At 46.8% G+C, this 24,744-nt stretch overlaps 1 protein-coding gene across 2 annotated transcripts in view; it reads right to left on the bottom strand.

Moving 5' to 3' along the window:
* Positions 1-24,744, bottom strand: part of DOCK1 (dedicator of cytokinesis 1) — a 522,147-nt gene that overhangs the window by 40,791 nt on the left and 456,612 nt on the right. For both annotated transcript variants that reach the window (XM_053910041.1, XM_053910042.1), the window contains exons 36-40: positions 22,070-22,110; positions 20,530-20,620; positions 15,771-15,890; positions 940-1,029; positions 17-121 (exon numbers count right to left, since the gene is read on the bottom strand). In XM_053910041.1, coding sequence (XP_053766016.1) covers positions 17-121; positions 940-1,029; positions 15,771-15,890; positions 20,530-20,620; positions 22,070-22,110 — 447 coding nt within the window. The remainder of the gene's footprint in view (positions 1-16; positions 122-939; positions 1,030-15,770; positions 15,891-20,529; positions 20,621-22,069; positions 22,111-24,744) is intronic.

The raw sequence follows: 24,744 nt of genomic DNA, 5'->3' as shown, positions 1-24,744 counted from the left end.
CAGAATCAAAATTTACCCGAAGGAATGTGGGGAATCCTTGTCCGTAGTAGCCAACAGCGAAATAGTCAGGCTTAGGTCTTATCACTTTGACGATGTTTTCATAAAACTGAGCCTGTTTTTTCTGAAAGGAAGACAGAACATTTCAGGTTTGAATAGTGCATTTGAGCATTTGTTCTTCTAGAATCTTCCAGCGGGCTCTACAAGCTTTGGCAATTCCAGTTGGGTGGGAGGGTGACGATGAGGGAGGTGCCACGCACCTGGTGCATCTGGACACCTCGACGCACGGCTTGGACAGAATTTGTCCCTCACCCCCAGCGTTGAGCAGGGAATCTGCCCAAAAGAGCGAAACTCAGTAACCAGTATGATTTATCTGTGTTCTCAAAAACCAAAGAGGTGCCACGGAAATGGTTTTCCTTCTGATTAAGTGGCTGGTCTTTAGTATTTTAAAAACTGGTATCAGTTAGATACTGGGCCACATTAAAGAGGAATTTAAAAGGGCAGAATTCTGGTCTAAATTAATGATAAATATTATATATGCCATCATAAAGTAGATCTGCTGAATACAAACAGTGTCTGTAGCAGGAGAAAGGTCTGGGTTACTCTCCCTTCACCCACCTACCTTGTAGACGGGGTCAGTTTTAAACCAGCAGAGGTTCTCAGAGACTCTGGGGCCACCAAGAGCTCTGTACATGTGGGGTCAGCGGTTGTTTACAGCTTTAGTCTGGTTACCAAAGCTCAGTTGGGAATAAACGTGAGTGCTCGTGAGCCAGAATCGGTCAGCAAATACATCAAGACTCTCATCCTGGACAAAATGGGGGACCATGGCCAAGCCCACAGAAGGCCTGAGGGGAATCCCAACGTCAAAACGGGAAGGGAAATCCCAGAAAAACAAGTGTGGATTGCCTGTGTTTACTTAACTAGAAAGAAAAGAAGACCTACCAGCAATTCGCTGAGTTGTTCGTAATCAAACATCTCGTTTTCATACTGTTCAGCAAGTTCCTTACCCAGAGCAATGGCCTCCTCCCACATCTGTGAAGAAAAAGAAAGAGAAACTCAAACCTGAATCATGTAGTCAAGGAATGAAATAGTAATACAACTGTTCATAAGAAAACAATTTGGAAATACGCTTGCTGAATATGAAAACACTACGAGAATAACGTGGGAAAAATACAAATATTTTCTAGAGGCTCATGACCAGATGTCAGTTGACTAAACTTGTCCACTACTGGCTCATCAGTCACGCCTCTGCCCAGGGTCAAAGCAGTCTGCTGGCCGGTTCTGGCCTGCTCCATCTACTTCCCACTGCCAGGGACGGCCTCTGATGCCTCGGAGCGGCCGGTTAGCCGAGGGTAGGAACCACGGGGCTACGAGAGGCTACAGGGAGCCTGGTTTTGCGATTTTCCCAAATCATCCCATTGAATAAACACAACAGTGGACTGTCAGTAAGAACAGGATGTCTTTCAATGCTAAATTAAAGCTTGCAACAAGCTGCTTTACGTGTGCAAATACTGTGAGGCTTTAAAGCCTGCCATTGTTTTGCAAGGGGGATCTTTCTGTGGTAGTAGTTTGAAAGTAGGTTTCCGATCAAGTAACTGACTTATTAGAAGGCTGATAGACTTTGGCGTATGTGGAATAATTAATGGATACATATACTAAGACCTGAATTTCCCTTCTTTTTCTTGGGAAAAATAAAGTGGTGGACTTGAGAAGAATATGTTGCATATGGAGGAACCACCTCCTCCAGGAAGCCTTTCTGGACGCCAACTCTCCGTGTGCTCCCACGATGACCCAGGATCCTCTGACTTCCAACCTGGTGGTAATGTACTGAAACAGGAGTGCTTCTCTGTCATTCCTCCTTAGAGACCACAGGCCCCTTGAGGGCAGGAACTGAGCATTATTAAAACCTCTGGACCACAGCTGAAGGCCTACTGAAGAATGTTTACTAGAAGAACTGAAGATTATTGATTTAGAATCGGGAAAGCACCACACCATTCCACATAACGTTTCCCCAGCCAGGAAACGCCCACTTCTTGATGGCTACCATTCCCACAAGATGGTGGCCGCTAAAGTCAGGACAAGGGATTCTGAGCTTGCTGTCTGTCCAGCAAGTCCCTTGCCTCATTGGTGGGTACTTCATCATACCCATTTTGCAGATAAGAAAGTTGGGGGTCAGACAGGTCAGTAACTGGCCCAAGGGCACAGAGAGGTGTACTTGGCCCAACCTGACCTTTTTCTAAAACTCTTGCTTTTCATGAATGTATTAGTTTGGGTTGCTATAATAAAATGCCATTGATGGGGTGGCTTAAACAACAGACATTTATTTCTCACTGTTCTAGAAGCGTGAAGTTCAGGATCAAGGTGCAGGCAGATTCCGTTCTTGGTGAGGGCCTTCCTCCTGACTTGTAGAACACCACTTTCTCACTATGTGCTCACAGAGCTTTGAGAGAGGGCTCTCTTCCTCTTCTCAGAAGAGCAGTGATTCCTATCATGGGGGCCACCCCTACGTATGACCCGATAGAAACACAACTACCTCCCAAAGGCCTCATCTCCAAAGACAATCACACGGTGGTCCAAAGTAAGAATTCGGTGGGGGCAGGGAGGAAACACAAACATTCAGCCCGTTACAATGACCGTGTCCTAGCCCTTCCGGCTTCTCTCACTCCCTCCTGCTCGGATGGGTTTAAAAGGATACTTTGGGGCACCTGGGGACCCCAGTAGGTGAAGCATCTGGCTCTCGATTTCACCTTAGGTCACGATCTTACAGTTCAGGAGTCGAAATCCCATGGCAGGCTTTGTGCTAACAGCACAGAACCTGCTTGGGATTCTCTCTCCCTCGGTCTCTCTGCCCCTCCCCCACTGAGTGTGCGCGCTCTCTCTCTCTCAACACAAATAAATAAATAAATAAATAAATAAATAAATAAATAAATAAACTTTATAGATAGATAAAAACTAGTCATGAATTCCAGGTTCCCACTGAGAACACAAGTGACCGGCTCCCATACTGGGCACACCCCCATCCCCGAACACCCATCTGCCGGTTGGTCTTTGCTTCTTCTGAGTAGAATGACCCCATCGAGGGCCTTACTTATTACTGAACAGCCCAACAGACTTAAAATACTCTTTATAGCTACTACTTAAATAAACCATCTGCTATTTTTTTATGAGAAAAAAAGCTATTCTGGAATGAGGGTTATACTTTAACAATTTGAAAGACAAAAATAAAAATAAGCCCAGAGTAGAAAAAGATTTCTGAGATGGGACCAGCACCCAGGAAAGAGAGAAAGTGGCCAAGATGCCCTTCCTGGGTCCACACACACTGTTCCCTTCCCAGAGCTGCCACTGTCTCCATCCCGCTGGCGCTTTCAGAGATGCCTTGCATTCTGGGATTATTTTAATCTCCTGTTCCAGATCCTCCTCGGGTCCTCTGCCGGGGCCCAAGCTCACATTTCTAGGAAGGGAAAACCTCTCTCGCACTTTCAATGTCTTTTTTAAGCTCCAGTAACCAATTCCTCCCTTAGAGTATTTCCATTTCAAAGAAAACTTTAACTTGTGATTCTTGGTCACAGGATTTTTCTTTAGTTTTCTGCAAACACACACTCTATTAGCTGCCTAGAATGTTAGGGCGCCTAATTCATTACTGAGTAAAAGCTTAATCTGTTTTTATCCTAAATGACAGAGGAGATGCTTTAGATACATATCGAAAGTAATTGTTTTTAAAAGAAATGTAAGTCTTGAATAAATACCTTATCCGACTCACCCTTGAAGTGACACAGTTGTGTTTTCTATCAGATTTTCTATAAATACACATTCCCTCCTCTTCCCCCAGTGTCTTAAAGGATTCTGCATTAGGGAGATTTAGATCTACTTTTAATTGGATAGGGCTCTAAGGAGTGTGGGCAATTCATATTTCTGATGAGAACACCTTGGAGGATATTTCAGTACCAGAGAGAAGATAGATTCAATGCGATCGAGATTTAGATTACCTCTGTGAAAGATTGGCTTTAACTCGTGGGTTTGAACTTCTGCCTTAGCTCCTGCACTAGGCTATGAAGTTTCCCACAGCCCTGAGTGAGAAAGCATCAGATCCACACACACCTTTGTTTTCTGATTTGAAATCCTTAGTCCACTTTATTGCATCCTTGAAATCGCTAGTTACTTGCCGCTCGAACACTCTTTCCTCTGTCCCTTTTCTTCAGATGGTCTTAGCTACACTCTCTTGAGATGATAACCTTTTCTCTACCATTCTGAACCTCCCAGTAACCACGAAGTACCATTTCTTCAAGTTTCATGGATACAAACTTTTTCTTTTCTTTTTTTTTTTTTTTTCCTTCTGGTGAAACTCCTTCCTTCGCTCCATGACAACAGTGGCTGTGGAGAACAGATCAGCTATTGATTTCCTATGGAGAACCACACAGTTGACCCACAGGACGACAAGACTGACCTCCCTGGGCACGGGAGCCATGGTGGATGACAGGGTAGACGCCAGCCAGGATGACTGTCCCTTACTATTAATTCAGGCTGGCGATGACTCACCAGCACAGCGTGGACAACTCTGGTTGAATCCACTTAGTAGCTGTAAGTGACTCACTGGTGAAGATGTTTTATGGGATGCTTGAGTCTCAGTCATTCTTCCAAAATTCAGCTGTTTTTCCAGGCAATTGTTGGGGGAAGAGTCATATTCAACTGCATCTGAATTTCCAGTGTCCCACATAGGTCATGGACGTTTGAATGGTTGAGGATATGCAATGGTAGGGAAGAATCCAGAACACTGGTCGAGATCCCTCTGCACAGAGACGTGTGAGGTCTAGCTTTAGGTCTTGTCCAGTAAGCGAGGCCAGGAGCCTGTGAGTGACAGTCTCGTTCTAGTCCCTCTAGGATGAAGGGTGGGAGTCCCCAGGGAAGATGCGTGTCATGAGAAGGGCCATGGTGACTCGAGGTCTGTGGCTCAGCTGAAAGAATAGAGACCCTTGTAGACACCCACCCTCTCTCCAGGCCTCTTGCTCTTTCTTGAGCCAAGCTCCATCCTTGGTCCTCCTGGTGTTTTCAACCTGCGTCAGCTAGATCAAAGGATCCACCTTTTTGCAAAGACATTTCTCAGAGAGAGCGAGCGAGTCAGACCCCCCTCTCGCAGCCCAGCAGGTGCACTGTCTCTGTGGTCTGCGGCACAGGGCCGCCCGATCTGGCAGGAACAATGCCGTCTTCTCCTTGCACGTGCAGGCACAAGGCGGAGTTGGCATCTAGAAAGCCGGTCAGATGGGGCAGGAAGCCAGTGGGAACTGGGACTTAGGGAGGGCGTAGGAGGCCTTTATGAAAAGGTTCATAAAGGATTTATCAACAATAAGCCCTCCCCTCTGGTGTGGTCAAGTACTCAAGGAATCACTGCCCATCTAAGTCACGTTCACTAATATGGCTTGTTTCTCCCTACAGAAACTCTTTGCCTGTCAAAACAGAAAACTATTTGCTCAGCTTTTAATGCCCTGGAAGGAAACATATAAAACGCAGAGGTTTTGCATTTTTTCTTCAGGCCAGGACATCTGTAGTTCTGCGAGACTCTGAAAAGCCTAAATCAGGCTGCAGGGAAGGGATTGTACTCCTTGATTCTGTAGGTAATGATTGGGCATCTACAACGGGAGCAGAGAGAACAGGGGGAGAGGAACAAAAGTGAGTACAGATAGCTCTTCGAGGAATCCTGTAGACAGGAGGAGACTGACGGGCAGTCAGAACAAGAGAACTTCTTTTAAAGACGGGGGAAATAGGGTGTGGCTGTAGATGGAGGTGTATTAGTCAATAGCGAGCAAGGCGCTGACACGACACGGGCGGGACAGACGGGCTGGCCTGGCGTCCTGGGATGGGGAGGGAGGTCCGGGGCACAGGGTAGGAATGTGGAGAGTCCATCCCTCGGAGGAGGGAAGCAGAATCTATGGGCGCAGACACAGACCAGTGGATGAGGGTAGGCCAGGGATGTGTGGAGGTCAAAGGGGCATCACACTGCCCGGGTAACCGCTAGCTGGAAAGTCAACTCCTTTGAAAAAGAACTGATGCATGATGGGAACCTCATCACTCAGAACCACTTTAACTGCCTTCCAGGAAATAGAACCTCCCTGGACTTAGCAGAGGCATCTCTTCCAATGTTCCAGCCACGTGAGGATGCCGATCCTCGCCCTGTCCCCAGGCGTCTCAGCTGTGCTGGGTGCCCTGGCTCCGCCTGGCATTTGCTCTTCTGACCCTGACCCATTTAATGGAGGCAGCGTGGGATCAGCTGACTTCACGTCTCCGGAAGTGCCACCACCCTTTCCTCATCCCTGCTGCCGGTGACCTTGCCCCAGGCCTCCAGTTCACAGGCCACCTCCCAGTGGGTCTCCGTCCCCTCTGCCCCCAACCAAGTAGCCAGAATTACCCTCTGAAAAGAGGAAAACGAATCATTGTTGCCTCTTCACGTGAACTCTCTCTGGCTCCTTGTGCTTCATGGAGTAAATCAAATCTTCAGGGGACGCGCAAGGCCACGGGTAAACTGGATCTCCAGTTCTCTACATCCGTGTGTCTCAGGATCCCTCACCCCCCACCCTGCAGACATACTTCTTGACTTCCTCAGGAAAGCGAGATGGCCTCAGGAGCCGTGGCCTTGGCCCTTACCTGTGCTGCTCCCATTCTTTGCAATTCCTGCCCTTCCCAGCCATTGCCAGGCAAACTTTATCTTATTCTTCAGGAGCCACCTCCTCCATGAAGCCTGCCCACTCTCCCTAGAAGTAATCACTCCCATACCTGTTAAACAGGTAGACCCAGCATCCACCAAAGTGTCAGACCAGAGGAAGGTTTTGTGATTTACCTGTTTGCACATGACCCCCGGGGCTCGACGGGGATGCCTGGAGGCCGGCCTCTAATTCAGGGGCGCCCCTGGCACCAGTAAGGCCTGGCAGTGGGAGTACTTGTTAGGGGTCCTGCAGAGAGTGGGGAGTAGTGTTGTTATGGACTGTAAACATTGAATTTGCTCATGCCTTGATAAAACATGATTTTTTTTTTTTTTATATAGGAGCAAATCATTATTAACATGATCTCTTTGAACATGTTAGCAGGTCAAATCTTTTCTAACCGAATAGATTCTGGCAAACTTCAGGATTTTCAAAACTGTGGAAATGCTGAGCGTAATCCAGGAGGAGGGCGTCGTTACGTGCCCGTCCTCGCAATTCCTCTTAATAACCCTGTGCTTTAAAAGGGAAACTAAGAGGATGAAAACATGTCACCCCACATCCTCAGAGAAGAAATCCAGCCACTTCACCGAATGCAGAAACTGACTCCCCAAATGCTTATTTTTAGTTCACGGGAAGACGCGAGATGCCTCATTTTTGACTTGGGCGCAAGGCAAAGTGCGAACTTTGTCAAGGCGAGGTTATTTTAAGGGAAAAGGAAGCCAGGCTCCGGGTGGAAACAGTCACAGAGCTTCACGCAGCACATGGGCTCACAGTCACGATCCCCATTGATCGGGACTGCCAGGCTGCCTCTTGGTTTCGGAGGTGGCTGAACGCTGGTTAATGTGGACTCTCTCTCTCGCTCGCTCCGACTACATTTTCTTGATAGCAGGGCTTCTATTTCTGACTCATCCTCCATAGAGAAGCCTGGTAATTTTCAGTGAAGTACTTGGATTAAGGGCTTTATTGAAAATTACTAGGCCTCAAGCAAACACAATAAGACAGACAATACAGAGCATGTTCAGGAAAGAACGCCCGTCTGCAGGGATAAAGCCCGACAGAAGGCTTTCAGGGGGACGCTCAAACGGGTGGTAAAAACAGAATGGAAAAGGAGCTAGGAGTGGTTATTAGCCTGGGAAGGAAGAACCGTAAAAGAATGAACAGGGAAACAGATGGAAATGACGTTTTATGGAGAGAAAGAAAAAGATGAAAAGTCCAAGAGCCTGGCTGAAAGACGTTCAAAAACTTTTGAAGACGACAGAAAAGCAAAAATAGAATGACTTCGTGTGGAAGAAATAGAGAAAGATAACCGTACAGAATTCAAAAGCTGAAGTGTCCAATATAAAGCAGCAGAAAATCCATTCAGCACTGCAGCTTTTGGAGCACAAAGACAGAGAAACTTTTAATACGCTCTGACCCCAGTCCCTTGTCCTCCGCTGTCCCTGCGGCCTCGGGGACGCTTTCCACGGGCGGCCGCTCCTTTACTGCCTGCCAAGGTCTACCTTGGATTCTGTAAGTCCCTATGTCCCTTAGGAAGCCGGATACATTTACAACAGTGCAAATGAGCTCTAGAACGTGTAAAATTTCCACATATTAAGGACATAATGAAGATTTCCTTACGGACACAGGGACACAGCCACATGGTGACAGCCTGTATTGATGGAGCTTTAACTGAGTCATACTTTTGCCAGACTGAGGTCCTGTTTAGCACCCATTTTAGAACCTCATGATCCCCAGCCTTCAAATTCAACTATGGCGTGAAGTCCCCCTGCCTGAATATATATTTTTAAACCAAAACTGCATTTTCTCCCCCTTAAAAGGAATTAAATATAAAATCAAACCAAATTCTTGTGACTTAAATGCTCCTGTGCTGCGGGAGCGTGAGCAGCAAAGCACATGGAGTTTGGGGTGCAACCCGGGTCAGCTGTTAAATCCGAGCCTGTGGCCCAAACCAGGTGCCCTCCCAGTGTGGTTGTCCTGCTCGCTCCCTGGATGAGCCCCGGCAATCGTCCTGACCGAGGACTGTCATTTCTAAAAGACGCACAGAGTCCAGGAAGGAAAAGCCGGTCCAGGTGTTGGAAGACTGTCTTTGTCTGATCTATAGCTTCTGCAGCGAACGTGGTACTGAAACAGGATTAGCGCCAGGCTCGGGAAAGGAGCCGGTGGAAAACACCCCTCCCCTGAAACCCACGCACTGCAGAAATGATGCCACAGATCTGCCCCTTGAGACCTGTAAGGGGCTCACAGTCTGGGTCAGGAACCAAGACCCCACAGAGGAGACAAACGTGCCCAACGGAAGGTACTTTGTGGAACGTCTCAGGGACGGTGGCCTTTTGCTCAAGCGCTGGCCAGAAGGCTCTCCATTCCATAAAAGATGAATCAAAATATGGCAGGGGTGACAGTGGGGGAGGGGGAGGCGGTGCAGGAGTAGGGACAGGGGTGTGTGGGGACTCCCTGCACTTTGCATTCGTTTTTGTTGTGAATCTGAAACTGCTCTAAAAAATAAAGTTTACTAAAAGAAAATTTTGCCTGAGTGTTCAGTCTGTAGCACCAGTCTCCCTCGGAGGCACACGAGCATCAGACACAGCCTGCCCGGCCCGGCCCCCAAGTAGCTTGAGCCAAAGCAGGGCCTGGTGACTGCCGTGGTCCCTGGACCAGCTGCCTTGTCACTACTGGAAGCTGTTTAGAAACACAGAGCCTCAGGCCCCACCCAAGACCTACTGAATCAGAATCTGCATTTTAACAAGACCCCCAGTTTTCTTAGGAAGGCCTGAGAAGCATGAAATACTCAAAGTAGGGAGATACAGGATACATACAAATAGTTCCAAGGCCAGGGCAGAGAGTGCCAGGGGAAGGGTGGGGAGGCACCTTCCTGGATGGCTGGGGTGGGGGGCTCCAAGGTGAAGAGAACAATAGGGGCGGGGGTGCCCTTCCACACCCAGGGAAGACCGTGGGAAGTCCAAATGGTTGGGAATCCAGGAGCATGTTCTAAAAAATAAGGCAGGCTATTGTGGGTAGAGAGAAGAGTGCTACAAGGGTGGGGGGCTCCTGCCAGCGAAAAGCCTGGATCTGCCTGTGGAGGGTGTGGTGGGGGCCCCAGAGGTTTGGGCACCTTTGAAGTGATTCAAGCAATGATACTACGGCCACTTTGTTAGAAAGTGGAGTGGTGACTGAGGGAGGGAGCAGAGTCGCAGGGATGGGTGTGGGGGGCCCCCGGAAGAGGCTGAGTGATCCAGCCAGGACCAGAAGCCCCGGAAGGTGGAGCTTATGAGGAAGGGACCACTCAACGGACTGGCTCGAGCAGCGGCCCTTCTACCCAAGGACCTGACTTGTTCAGCAGTGCCTCAGGGAGGATCCCGGCCAAGCCAGTGGAGACACGAGAGCTAGTTTGTCAGGGGCTCTCATTCCTGAAGGCACTTAGATATACAAACCACAGTGAGAAAACCTGATTCATCCTTAAGGGCTTGGGAAGCCGATAATGAGATTATGATGGATTTTGGTCAAAGCACAAAAGAGAACAACATACCTGAGGGGCATGAGTCTAAATTTTAATAATAAAGTAAGATAAAATAAAGTAAAATAAAGTAAGATAAAATAAAAACTGCATCTTGCTCCAAAAAAGCTATATGTTGCTTTTCTTGATTTAGATTTATTCCTACCTTCTTTGTTCCTGTCTCTTTCCTAATCCTCTCGAACATTTGCCTTGTGTGTATTTCCTTCAGAGAATCCTGTGCCATAAAGGAGCCCCTACCTCACCTATCCCTCCAAATTCCCTAATGTAAATACCTACCATACTCTTTTTTAAAATGTATTTATTTTTGAGAGAGAAAGCGTGAGTGGGGAAGTGGCAGAGAGGAAGAGGGAGGGAGAGAGAGAATCCCAAGCAGGCTGACAGTGTGGAGCCCAGTGCGGGGCTTGAACTCATGAACCACGAGATCATGACCTGAGCCAAAGTTGGATGCTTAGCTGACTGAGCCAGCCAGGTGCCCTATAAACTAAACATCCTCTTGAGAGTTTTTTTTTTCCAAATTTTAGAAATGACACTGGGTCACAAGAAAAAAAAAATCTAATTTTGAGGCTTGTTATCATGTTTCCCCTTGTCATTCCGACATAAATTCTATTATTTCCTGGCTTTGGTCCCCATGTTCTAATTCTTTTAGATATAGTTTAGTTTTTCAAATATGCACTCAGCGCAAGGAATATATGCCAACAGGCACATAAGCAATACTGGCTGCCTGTGACGGCCCCAAAGGATGTGAGAGTAAAGCTTCCATTCACACCAGCAGATGGATGGATGTGCCTGTGGACAATGCGTTTGTTTGTTTTTTTAATGTTTTATTTATTTTCGAGACAGAGCGTGAGCAGGGGAGGGGCAGAGAGAGAGCGAGACACAGAATCGGAAGCAGGCTCCAGGTTCCGAGCTGCCAGCACAGAGCCCGACGCGGGGCTCGAACTCACAAACCGCGAGATCATGACCTGAGTCAGACGCTCAACCGACTGAGTCACCCAGGCGCCCCTGGACAATGGTTTTCATGCTCAGGGAGGACAAAGTCTTTGGCTCTGATCAGCACTGTCCAGTAGAAATATAATGCAATGTAATTTTAAATTACTAGCAGCCACCTTTTTAAAAACTGGGATTACTTTTACTAATACTTAATATATCTGCAATATCATCATTTCAGCATGTAATCAATAACAAAAAATTAAGTGAGACAGGTGACATTCGTATCAGTTGCTCTGGCTGCCGTAACCAAGTACCACGGGCTGGGTACCCTAAACTCATTTATTCCCTCGGAGGCTGGCAGTCTACGATCTGGTCACTGGCTGGCTGGTTTGTTTTGAGATCTCTCTGCGTGGCTCGTAGATGGCCCTCTTCTCACTACGTCCTCATACGGTCCCTACTGTGGGGGTCCTAATCTCTTCTCCCGAGTGCACTAGTCCTCACGTTACCTCGTTTTACCTTAATCACCTCTTTACAGGACTTAGGTCCAAACACAGTCACGTCTGGAGGTACTAGACATTAGGACTTGAAATTCTGAATTTCTGGCAGAAACAATCCAGCCCACAACGACAGGCTTTACACTAAGTCTGACAAACCCAGCGTGTGCCTTATGCCGACAGCACGTCTCAGCTCGGACTGGCCGCATTTCAAATGCCAGCGACCACACGTCCCTCGTGACTCCAGGACTGGGTCACTCAGGTTATGGTCCCGTCTGCTGCCTGAGTGCTGGCTCCCCTCGTGCCCCTGCCCAGGAGCCCCCCTGCATTGCCTGAGACCCTTGTCAAGCTGCCACTGGCCCCGATACTTGCCACCCATCACCCAAGAGCCGCCGTGAGATATTTTCCCTCCAAGACGACTGGAATCTGGGAATGGAGATGGAAATGTGTACATTTAGGCCCCCCAAAATCAAGTTTGGCGAACTGTTGCAATGACCGCAGCCCCAATCTTAACTCCAGTATATTCAGAAAAGGCCCAGAGGATGTTTCTTCTCAAATACTGCAAATACCCACACCTGGCAGGGAGGCCGGGGTCTCCGTCTTATTTCCTAAAGGAAAGCGATCCTAAATCTGGCACAAAGTGCCCAACTCTGCCGTCTTCTGCTGTGACCTCCTACCTCCCTCCCTGGCAGCCTGGGCAGATTTCTGGGGTCCCAGCCACGGGAACAGGAGCCCATTTTCTCACGCTGCCCACACCATTCCCAACCCCCGCCCTAACCGAAGGGGGAAACTCAACTATGGAGAAACAGGGATCGGGTCCCAGCACCAAGTTCTGTGAGATAGCTCTGTCCTCCCGTGTCCCGTTGTGGGGCGCTGTACTACGTAGGGATCTGTGAATATTATCTTTTTGTGAACATACACAGGTAATTTCCACGTGTGTTCAGAGTCCTCCATTCGAACCCCGACTCACTCTTAGAGTCTACTTAGAAGCCCTCGTAGACGTGGGTGCCGCACGTCGGTCTTCCCTTCCAGACACCTCTGTCCACGGAGGTCCGCTGCAGCCCTGGGATCTGCTTCAGCCACTGACACGGGCAGAAACACGGGGGTCATTTCTGGAAAGTGCGTGTAAGGGCCGGGCAGGTGACTCACTGTCCCTTCCTGGCTGCGTTCCTTTGTGGTGGGCCTCTGCCCACCTGCGTCCCGGGAGAGGACCACGCTCGTGCGGCACGAGTGAAAAATAAACCCGGGTGCCGTACAGTTCCTGGGTCTTCAGGAGGCTGAAATTCCAGCATCTTCCAGCCCATCCTGCCTGACATGGGAGATGAATAATTACTTCCTCCTGTTATCTTCGTCCCAGTAAATGCAGTACTTGTTGATGTCAAAATGACGTTTCTAACTGCCCAGGCACTTCAGATTTCATCTCAGGAACTTTCTCCCTCACCTGTGCTCATCACGCTCACGTCAGCTACAGACGGATGGGAGGGGGACTTGGTTTTCTTTGAACACTCGTGCGGAAAAGTTACAAATGCTCAGAAATGGCTTTTCCATCCTTTTTGCCGGGACAACTCTAACCGCTGCTGTGGAGACGGCCGTCCTAAACTGAGATGAGCAGGTAGACCCGTTCCGACTCCACGTTCACCAACCGGTCACTCTCCCGAAATCCTCTGTGTGTCTCCTCCAGGACACAGGGACAGGTGAGGACGGTCCTTCCGTCCCTTTCCCTTATTGCAGGTAAAACTCTGTCGCTTGAGCATTTTCAAAACGAGGATTTCTTACTCTTGCTGTTTCTGACATTTCGGGCTGGATGGTTCTCTGCCGTGGGACCGTCTGCACATCGCAGGACGTTCCAGAAGCATCCCTGGCCTCCATCCACTGGAGGCCAGAGGCATGCACTCCCTGGGCCATGCCAACCTAAAAATATCTCCTGGGGGTCCCGGGTGAGAACTGCTGTTCCAAACCGAACACATCTTCCCCCCCCCCAATAGGAGGCTGTCTGCCGGAAATGAAAAAGACCTTGTTCTTTGATTTATTATTTATCGGAGGCCACTGTCCTGCGACAGGTGAGCCTTTCTCACTATCGGGAATAGCTCTTAAATGCTGAGTGTTCATTCTTTGTACTGATTTCTCTGTGTCCCCAACGGATGCCCACCGGGCTACATGTCAGGCACTGTTCTGAGAATCAGGCGCACTGTAGGAAGAAGTGCGTGTGGCCACCACACTCTGGCACCGACAGCCTACGGAGAGACCTGCTGAGGAAACACACACGCGAGCTGCTCACTGCCAACCTTAGCCAGTCCTGTAGAGGAGACGACACCGCGGGGGGTCGGACGAGAGAGGGGGCATTCAAGCTGAGACAGGAAGAAACCAGACAAGGGCAGGAGGGGCAGAAGCCTGCTGGGCAGAGCCAGGAGGGGCCGGGGTGCGCGAGGTCCCCCGAATTTGGGCGATGTGGCCAAAATACAGGGTGTGAGGGAGGGAACGAGGGGTGACGTGGTAGGAGAAGTCTCAGGGGCCGAGGACATACTGCCACCGTGACCGCCCAGAATGGCCACGAGCAAAGGCACACGTTCCTTCGGCCCCAGTGGCCTCTGGCCCTCTCCGGTCCCCGGTCCTGCTCTGCCCACCCCACAGCCTAGAACACAATAAGCCAGGAAGTCATCGGGGGAAGGAATGGCTGAATCAGCCCTGTTTCTTTTAGCAGTTTGCTGAGAAATAGGGTCCCCCTGGCTAAACCAATAACATTGTAGTAATTGGCCTTAATTGTGAAAGTGTCTCATTGCTATGAAGAAATATATTCTGTGCTACTACAGGACCAGGTGTAATCCACAGAACATTTCCAAGTGGCCTCCGGGCAACCTCCATGCTATTCTGAATAGTTTGGCTTTTGCCCTGTGTCAAGGGCAGTGGGGAATGAACAAAACACACATTGTCTGTTCAAGAGGGTTTGATTTATCTTGACGGCCACAAAAAGAGGTGGCCGTCATCCTTCCCTGGTATAAAGTGCTGTTTGGGGTGGAATTGAGTCCCCTCACCACCCCTCCCAAAAGAAGTGTTGAAGTCCTAATCCCTGGTTTCTCTGAATGTGACTTTATTTGGAAATAGGGTCTTTGGATGTGATCAGTTAAGATGACGTCATAGCGGATCAGGTGGGAAATCCAATGACTGGCGGGCTTGGAAGAGGGAGATCCGGACAAGGAGACACATACAGGTGGACCCTGGACTGATGTGGCTACCAGCCACGGGACGCCAAGAATGGCCAGCCACCCCGGGAAGTAAGAGAGAGGCACAAAACAGACCGTCCCATTAGTCACTGTCCCGCAGACAGCACGACCCTGCCAACATGCTGATTTCAAGCTTCTAGGCTCCAGAACAGTGAGAGAATAAATTTCTGTCATTTAAAGCCACTCAGTGGGTGGTACTTCATCACAGGAGTCCTGCAAAACTCACAAGTGCCCCCATGGATTCTCTGGTCACCTTTCTCAGAGTGGGGGAAAAAAAAGCAGGTGAACGAGATGGGTTACAAATCCTGTTGAAGCCACACAAGAAGCTCCGAAATCACCTTGGTGGCAGATTTTGAAAACGTCCAAAGCTCAAGTAACTCCTTTTTTTTTTTTTTTCCCATAGTTACATCTTATGTGACTCACACAAACTACACTGATAAGACCTATTACGGGCTGATTAAAATGATGGCAGGCTTCCTCCCCATAGAAGTCAACGCAATAAATAATTTTGTGGGAGCCAGCGAATCTAGAATCCGCCAAAATGGTGCCACGCTGGTCTTCTCACAGGATTCGTTTTTCAGGGACAGCAGAAAAATCCCAAGTGTCAAAGGAACGCATTAGTCCTAAGTGCTCAGAAACTCCTGCAAACGAGTGTCCCAGACCTGGTTGTCTCCAGCAGGGACCAGCAAAATTCTTGTACTTTTTTAGTTCCTTACTTTCAGAGCGTGTATAGAAGGAAGACCGTGGGGTTTCTTGGTAGGATTTCTACTCGGAAGGGCCAGCTGGTGAGCCATGCATAAAACCTTCCAACACACAACCTGTAACAAACTTCTGGTTGCACGAACATCACCTGCCATGAAATGCGTGCTGCAGGAAGATACACGTAACGAGAAAAACACAAGAAAAACTGTGCTTTTTTTTTTACCTTGCCTTTGTCGAAGTAGTGGATGATCTCCTGATAGAGCTGTTCTTTCAGCTGTCCCTGTGTTGTCGCCTGGTACCCGTCCCGCTGGGTGAGGTGGGCCGCACACACGTCCTCTGACCACTGGGGCAAAAGCAGAGCATGAGAAGTGCCAGGCGAGGGCATGCCCAGTGCCGCCCTGTGCCCTCCCTTGGTCAGAAGGCACAGTGAGCCCCGCACGCCCTGCACGCACGAGGCCATGGTTCCAGGGCCACTCGGGGCTGCTGTCATCAGGCTGTTGGGGCCTGGAAATGAGGGCACAACCTCTGTGCAGAGGCCCCACGAGGAATGAAAGACAAGAGGGAGGCAAAGCCAGGCCTAGAGTCACACAGAAGAGAAACCGGCAGGTTCTGGAATGCACAGAACTGTCAGCTTGCTGAGAGTGTGTTGAAATACCTGGGATGAATTATGAGCCACGTGACTGGGGCTGTCTCAAGTGAGGCATCCCGGGGTCCTGGACTCAGTCCTGAGACACTCAACATTTTTCCTAAGCTTATTTATTTTGGGGATTGGGAGAGGGAATGAGCAGGGGAGGGGCAGAGAGAGGGGGACAGAGGATCCGAAGCAGGCTCTGTGCTGACAGAGAGAGCCCAATGCGGAGTTTGAACTCACAAACCTCGAGATCAGGACCTGAGCCAAAGTCGGAAGCTTAACCGACTGAGCCACCCAGGTGCCTTTAGCAAAGAAGACACAGGGATCTCACATACCAGTCGTAAATAAAAGGAACCTGGTGGCCTATCTTTGGACCTTTGGCTCTGGGCTCGCTGCCCATCCCCCAGGCACAACTCGATCAGTGGATGTGGAAGTGACAGTGGGCCCACAGTATAAACAGGAGATGCACAGAGGTCTCAGCAAGCCGGGGAGATGCACCAAAGTGAAGGCAAGCTCATCTGATGTGTCAGCTCATGAACTCGGGCTCCACAAAACAGTGGGGTTAAGTATAAGGGTTCAATAAAATTCACTATTGGGTAGGAGCTACTATGTGCAAGGCACGGGGTCAAAGACGAGTCAGAAGGTGCCCTGACCCGGAGACAGTGCTAGGACAGCTTAGAGCACAATGATCTGTAATAACGCCACAAAATGTGTTCCATGAGCATTAAAAGGGTAAAAGGGCTGAGTACACACTGTCGGTGGGGGTGGGGTCTGGGGATGCTCCTTGGAGAAAGTAATTCGAATGGGCTTGCTTATCAGTTGGACACAGGAGGTAGAGTTTGACCCTGTAGATAGGCCAGCAAAGATGCTGCAAAGAAAGCAATGGACCCCCAGGCCGCCTGGACCAACGTGGGGGTGGGTGTGCCCCACTGGACCCAATGCTGTTCAGGCCACATCTGGAGCAATGACACCAGCCAGGGTGACACATTTAGGGCCAGATTAATGAGAGTAATAGCTGTGATCGGGCAGAGGCCCAGCAGGACTGGCTTGCTAAAATGGGGAGCAGGGGGCTTGGGGAGCATGGTGAGGCTTCCCAAGAGGCACCTCCTGCTGAGCCCTGGGGGCTCCAACAGGGCCCAGAGCACGGGGCCAGAATGGCTCCCCTGCGCTAGAAATGTCAAGTAAGGGTGAGAAACATTTAATCAGGCTGCAAAGGTTTCACCTTGAAATTAGACTCGCCTCTACTGATCACAGTTGGCTGTTACAAAATCATTAAATTATGGAGTTCTCACTGCACAGCTAGATTTCTATTCTTCATGGGGGATAAACGTACAATTTTAGATGGTTCTGAAATGTAACAACAATAAAATAAGTAAGAAAGTTGATTTCAAATAACTTCCTTGGAGTTTAAAATCACTTAAAAAATATTGAAGAGGGGAATAAAAGTCCCCCTACACCTTCCATTTAAACACTGATATGATTTAACTTGATTACGGGGACTCAAGGCTAATGCTTGCGTTGGTCTTGGTTTAGGCAAAATAACCAAAGATTATATTTGAGAATTTTTAGCTAACGAACAAGAATGTATCTGTCACGTTGAAGGAAAATTTTCATAACGAAACAACTAACGCCTTCATTAAGCTGATTAACCAGCTCGAGTTCACACTGAATGCTGTATCAAAATATATTTAGAAAAAATTACGAAATATAACGACGCAAAAGATAGGGAGAGAAATTATAGAGCATTTTGCCATTTAACTGGAAAATTCGGAGCCCCAGAGGAAAAGATAACGCACTTGGGCCTATGGATTTGGGTTGTGAAACACACCCTCATGTGGTCTGTGCCGAGCCCATCTGCATTCAATAAATTCAATGCGTGAACAAATGATAGTTTACACACGTATCTTTTATGTTCACGTGCACACGCGAGCGCTTATGTACTATAAGAGAGTGAGGGTGAGTGAGTAGCTTGTCAACCCCATTTTAATTTTCCTGGTGAAAATAAATATCTTCATAGCTGCAAAAATGCCTTATTACTGAAATTTGGGTTGCTAACAAATGAAGGCCATTAGAATTCGCAGTGGCATGGCTGGTGTCAGGTCTGCTAACTGAAATCTCTATCTTTGTACATTACATTCCTTGGGAGAGCTTTATGTGGGGTGAAGCCAAAGGGGGGGGTCTACTAATGAGTGTTGATGAGGCACCCAGACTGATCCTCCTCCTGTTTTCCTTACAATGGACCCTTTTGTTTTCAGGCAAAGGTACATCTCCGCACTCCAACATCTCCACAGCAGCCGGTGTGTATTTGTAACACCAAGAGATACTAGAGATTTCAGGGTTGGGCCAAAGGCTGGAAGATTCTTGCTGGAGTTTCACTCTTAACATAGTGTCCTCCTTAATGCTTCTCAACACCCAAAAGACATTGCTTAATGCCTGTTTTAATGTGATCTTCTCTGGTTTTCTTTCTTCTAGTTTTTGGTGTTTGGGGGGGCTGGCCTGAGTTTGAAAACAGGATTCCTTGAATGAGTGGTCTTTATGTTGGGTCACTCAACTAAATTTGAATTCTCCTAACCATTCTTGTTGAACCAGTTTGTAATTTTTCAAAATGTTTTATAAGGATGTAATGGAAAAGATGATCTAATGATTAGCTAAAGTATTAATACATAAAACTAGAGGTTGTATAGCATTTCCTTCACCTATCTACTTATCCATCCATCTGCCTACCGACCCACCCACCTACACATTTATCCATCCATCCATCCATCTATCCATCCACTCATCCATCCATCCATCCATCCACCCACTTACCCATCCATTCACCCTTTCATCCATCCGCCCATTCTTCCATTTATTCATCCATCCATCCATCCATCCATCCACCCATCCATCCATCCATCCATCCATCCATCCATCCATCCATCCACCGACTTACCCATCCATTCACCCTTCCATCATCTATCCACCCATACTTCCATTTATTCACCCATCCACCCATCCATCCATCCATCCACTCATCCATCCATCCATCCACCCATCCATCCATCCACTCATCCATCCATCCATCCACCCACTTACCCATCCATTCACCCTTCCATCCATCCATCTATCCACCCATACTTCCATTTATTCACCCATCCACCCATCCATCCACTCATCCATCCATCCATCTACCCATCCATCCATCCACTCATCCATCCATCCATCCACCCACTTACCCATCCATTCACCCTTCCATCCATCCATCTATCCACCCATACTTCCATTTATTCATCCATCCATCCATCCATCCATCCATCCATCCCTCCATCCATCCACTCATCCATCCATCCATCCACCCATCCATCCATCCACTCATCCATCCATCCATCCACCCACTTACCCATCCATTCACCCTTCCATCCATTCATCTATCCACCCATACTTCCATTTATTCAACCATCCATCCATCCCTCCATCCATCCACTCATCCATCCATCCATCCACCCATCCACTCATCCATCCACCCATCCACCCACATACCCATCCATTCACCCTTCCATCCATTCATCTATCCACCCATACTTCCATTTATTCAACCATCCATCCATCCATCCATCCCTCCATCCATCCACTCACCCACTTACCCATCCATTCACCCTTCCATCCATCCATCTATCCACCCATACTTCCATTTATTCATCCATCCATCCATCCATCCATCCATCCATCCATCCATTTATTTACTGTGGGTCTACTCAGTATAATTAACTGGGCTAGAATTGGGCATCAGGAAAGAGCATGAATACATTCCTGCAAACAAACATTCAATGTCAAAAGATATCTGCAAAACAAAAGAATCCTCACAGCTGAACGTTGTCATGCCAGACCTGTGCTCAGGAGCAACACTCCGCGAGACTTAGGCAGGAGGTGTAACGTGAACTGATGGACTGATAGAAGGTCTCGATGTGAATGCTTTGCTAAGATAATTAGGGATATGTCTCATCCTATCCTACCCTGAGCTGTCGAAATTCCTTCTTACTGATGTTATTCTCCACTACCTCTGAGTTCTGCTGGCATGGATAAGGAACCGTAGAATCTCTAACTCGCTGCTAGCCGACAGCCCAGTGATGGCTGTTTATGATGCTCAGTGATAATCTGCTATGACATCTTGTTAAATCTGCATTCAGTAGGGCCAAGCCTACAATCAAAGTAGCTCCTAAATATGTCTTTGTTTATGTCACTACATTTAGTCAAAATCCATAAGATCTTAAATCATAGGTTTACTGAAATGTATCATGGACACACAAAATTTTAAATAATCTCAGAACACATAAACAACAGAATCATAAAAGCGTGTAGTAATTTCTATTACCTTCAGAAGCTTTGCATGGAGAAGCAAGGTATAAGCTGCCTCCGTGTAGTTATCACACTCTTTATGCAGGTCACACAGCTTGTACAAATACCTGAGGTGACGAAATAGACAGATATTTCTCACATGGGAACACATCATTTGTGCCGAGGATTGCAAGAGCTGAATTCTACCTTCACCAGCGCACCATATCTACACCTTCTTTTTACAGTGCTCACAACTCACAATGCCTTGAACACTCTGGGTGCAGGAAGCACTAAGAAAAACCAACAAGAGAAATATACAATCATACATTTAAAAAAAATTTTTTTAACGTTTATTCATTTTTGAGAGACAGAGAGAGACAGAGGATGAGCAGGGAAGGGGCAGAGAGAGGGAGACACAGAATCGGAAACAGGCTCCAGGCTCCGAGCTGTCAGCACAGAGCCCAAAGCGGGGCGCGAACTCACAGACTGCGAGATCCTGACCTGAGCCGAAGTCGGACGCTCAACCGACTGAGCCACCCAGGCGCCCCCTATACAATCATATTTTTAAAAGAATTTTGAGTCCTCCCTTTTCAGGATGAAAAGGAAGCTGGCACAGGAAGACAGAATTGTACTTAAAGGGTTTCTCATCCTTTTTAATCTGTTCCAGAGTTTTCTTCTTATATTTGAAATGAGATTACGATGTTTGATTGTGATTTCTTACATTTCTATTGAATCCAAACACACACACACACACACACACACACACACACACCCATAAAAATACAAATCCATAAAAATAAAGGGCTCTGATGATCACAGTGAATGTGATCAAAAGAATTTCTTTGCCATTAAGATGTAAAGGTTGCTTTTTTAGTATAAAGTAAACTACATGTTGGATAAAAGAATCTAGTTGTTTTCCCAAAAGTTTATTAAGTTTCTACGGCATATTTTTATAAGGGAGAAAGGAAAAAATTTTTAGAAATCAAGTTAGACAATCATGCTTGATGTAATAAACACATCATTAAACATGAATGTCACGTGATGTATCCTTACTCTATTCTGCTAAGTTACAGTCTTGCTAAATATTTGACACTCGCCCCCTAAAGGTGACCAAGAGAGGGGGCTCAATCACAGCCCACCCCTCTAGAGAAAAAGGCAAGTGAAGGAGAAAAATCCAGCAGACAATATAAAACATCGGAACACAGTGTCAGTTAAAGTAAGAATGGACTGAAAAATTATACTATTGTCCATATGTGCTAAAATTAAAACTGGATTTCTCACTTGATCATATGGTTGTCTCTTTTCTAAAAGGCCATATGGGTCAGTCAAAAGATACAAAAACCCTGTGCAATAATAATTTATGGCTTTTCTCTAAGGTAGCTAAATATGACCGTCAAAGCTCCGTGTTGGTGTAGATAAACTGGGCCAGGAGTCAGAACACATCAAACTCTACCTTGAGGGTTCACGATTCCTCCAAGATAAACCCCCACAGTTAGAAAACATTTGTTAGCATGGACGTAACAAACAGCACTTCTAATAAACATGCAGAGGTGCAAGCAAGCATGATGCCTACCTACCTTATATACATTTCTTCTCTTTCAATTTCTTTGTAGAAATTCTGAAAAATCAAACCACAACACTGTTTTGAGAAACCTGTTCTATATAAGATGTCACCTGCAGATTAAATCATCATGGTTCTTCACTTTGTGTCAAACACAGCCAAATGGACCCAACCCCCTGGTTTAGAACCATAAATTCACATAAAATGTGAAATTCACTTTTTGAGGGGGCAATTTTAATGATTCCGTTTCTTGCACTGTGAGGACAAAAACCTACTTCTGTCACTGAAGAATCACCAGTCGTTCGTTAAAAAATGGTATTACCCAAAGATACGACAGCTTAGCCATTCTTAACTGTTGTAAAGTCATTAGAAGATAAAAAAAAAAAAAACAAACCCAGCAAAGATCCCAAATTTGGGAAGAAACCTGAACGTGATTTAAGACATGCTGGGCCCAGCTTTGGCAAGAGCCCCTAGAAGGCAACATGGTATTCGAGATGTGTGGTGATTAATGTGGTAGTCACCAGCCACATGTATTCAAATATAAATTAAATTTAATTAAAATTAAATAAAGCTAAACATTTGCTCCCTCTGTTACACCTGCCATGCTCTAAGGGCTCAGTAGCCCTATAGGGGTTAGTGTTACTGTATCTAACTGTGCAGATATAGAACATTCCCATTCTCACAGAAATTTCTATTGGACAGTGCTGTTCCAGACAGAGGGACCTTCCAAACCATAGGAATTAAGTAAGTAAACAAACAAACAAACAAATAACTGGTTGCCATTTGAACAGCACCTTCTGTATACGCTCCAATGAAGAAAGATTAATGAGCAGGTTATAAGCAAGGGGTATTTCTGCATATTGTAAAATATCTTCTGGGCGAGCATGAAAATTTCTATCAAAATGGTATTTCTTAATGTAAACGTCGCTATAAAGACTTTAAAAACTCTACCATACACAAGGCACCAAAAAGGTGCAGAACAGTCACCTAACCAAGCCGAATGGCAGGCAACACCACGGCCACTTTCGGCGTGAAATTTAGCACCTGAATCTGATGTGCTGACTCTGGGATCAGGGCCTGAGATACCAGTGAATATCACTGCTATAAAGGAGTCCAATTATCCCATAGATGGCGTAAGTTGTTTAATTTCATTAGCAACAAAAGACACTGCCACTGGAACTGATTTCTTTGAAAATAAGTGATAAATAAATACAAGAAAGAGGGGCACCTTTAGAAAAATGCTCCAAGATTTTCATATTTTGCTGCATCTGAGATGTTAATGTCCTCTGGTTCATACACTATGGCTCAGTAATGAGGATATTTTCAGCTGACAACTCAGGGAGACGTAACAAAGAGAATCCGCATCAAAGGCAGAGGATGAGCCCTTCCAACTCTAACTCACCAGTATTTACAAGCTACGACTGCACACCATCCTATTCTGCGCTCAGATTTTTAATCCTTTCCCAAGCGTTTGATCATTCGCCTTTACAATTTCACAACGGGGATATCATGCGACCTTTATTCCTCTCTCACGGATATGGAAATGTCTTCCGTTTCCTGCCTGTGCTTAGTTCTGTTCCCTTCCTAGGACTTCAAAACCTCTCTAGAACTGAAGAACGCTCATCTCAAAACCGTTTCTATATAAAACTGTGGGTTTCTTACGTAAAAGTTCACGTTGCTCTGGCACCCCACTTCTGGGCTCTGTCGACAGCACCCCCCCCATTGTCCCCTCTCTCAAGTCCCTTCCGCACTGGTGCTCAGGCTCAAGCTCTACCAATCTCTGAGCAAGCCTTTCTGGACCAGACCCTCTAACACAAATGCATCACTATGCACCACTGATCTTCCAGAACTTACACATTTGCATCATATACCGGTGCTGTACTCCCTCCTGAGTACTAAGATTTTTAGAATTCTCGTGAGAACCACTTTAATTAGCATTGTAAAGGGGCCATGAAGAATGTCACTTATGTCTATAAAGTAACAGTGAGTCCACCACTCTAAGAGAGGGCTAAGTTGATGACAGCATAGAAGAACTTGGTCACACACAACAAAATTACCAACCAGTAATGAAAGACTGCAGGATTATGAGGTGACAAGGAAATTCTACTGAATTACAAATGTGCTTTCTGTCCAGGGGGAACTATGATCCAATGTCATGCACATGTGCTTACAGGGAGGTGTTCGTCTAGGGGTACTTAGGTCATTGGACAGAGTGACTGCTCATCTCTCATTAAAAAAAATTTTTTTTTAACTGCAAGGAAGAGTAAGACATTAATGAACCCATATAACTAGAATGTTCCACTCACTCCATTTAAAAAAAAAAAAGCACTGGGGTGCCTAGGTGGCTCAGTCGGTTAAGCGGCTGACTTCAGTTCAGGTCATGATCTCACGGGTCACAAGTTGAAGCTCTGCATTGGGCTCTGTGCTGATAGCTCAGAGCCTGGAACCTGCTTCAGATTCTGTGTGTCTCTCTCTCTCTCTCTGGCCCTCCCCTGCTTGCACTCTTTCTCTCTCTCAAAAAAATAAACATTAAGAAAAACAAAACAAATTACAAAATAGCACTGGTTCTAAAGGAAATTTGCCAATGGGCTTAAAGGGCATCAATAAACCCTATGTTCTTTATTCTTTTTTTAAATTTTTTTATTGTAGGATTTCAAGAGGGTTTCTGCTTAGTGATAAACGGAGTACATT

Source organism: Panthera pardus, unplaced genomic scaffold, assembly GCF_024362965.1.
Source record: "Panthera pardus isolate Hobbes unplaced genomic scaffold, ASM2436296v1 HiC_scaffold_22, whole genome shotgun sequence".
NCBI classification, from domain to species: Eukaryota; Metazoa; Chordata; class Mammalia; order Carnivora; family Felidae; genus Panthera; species Panthera pardus.
Note: the sequence above shows the minus strand (reverse complement) of the source record. Positions and strands in the feature narration are given on the sequence as shown.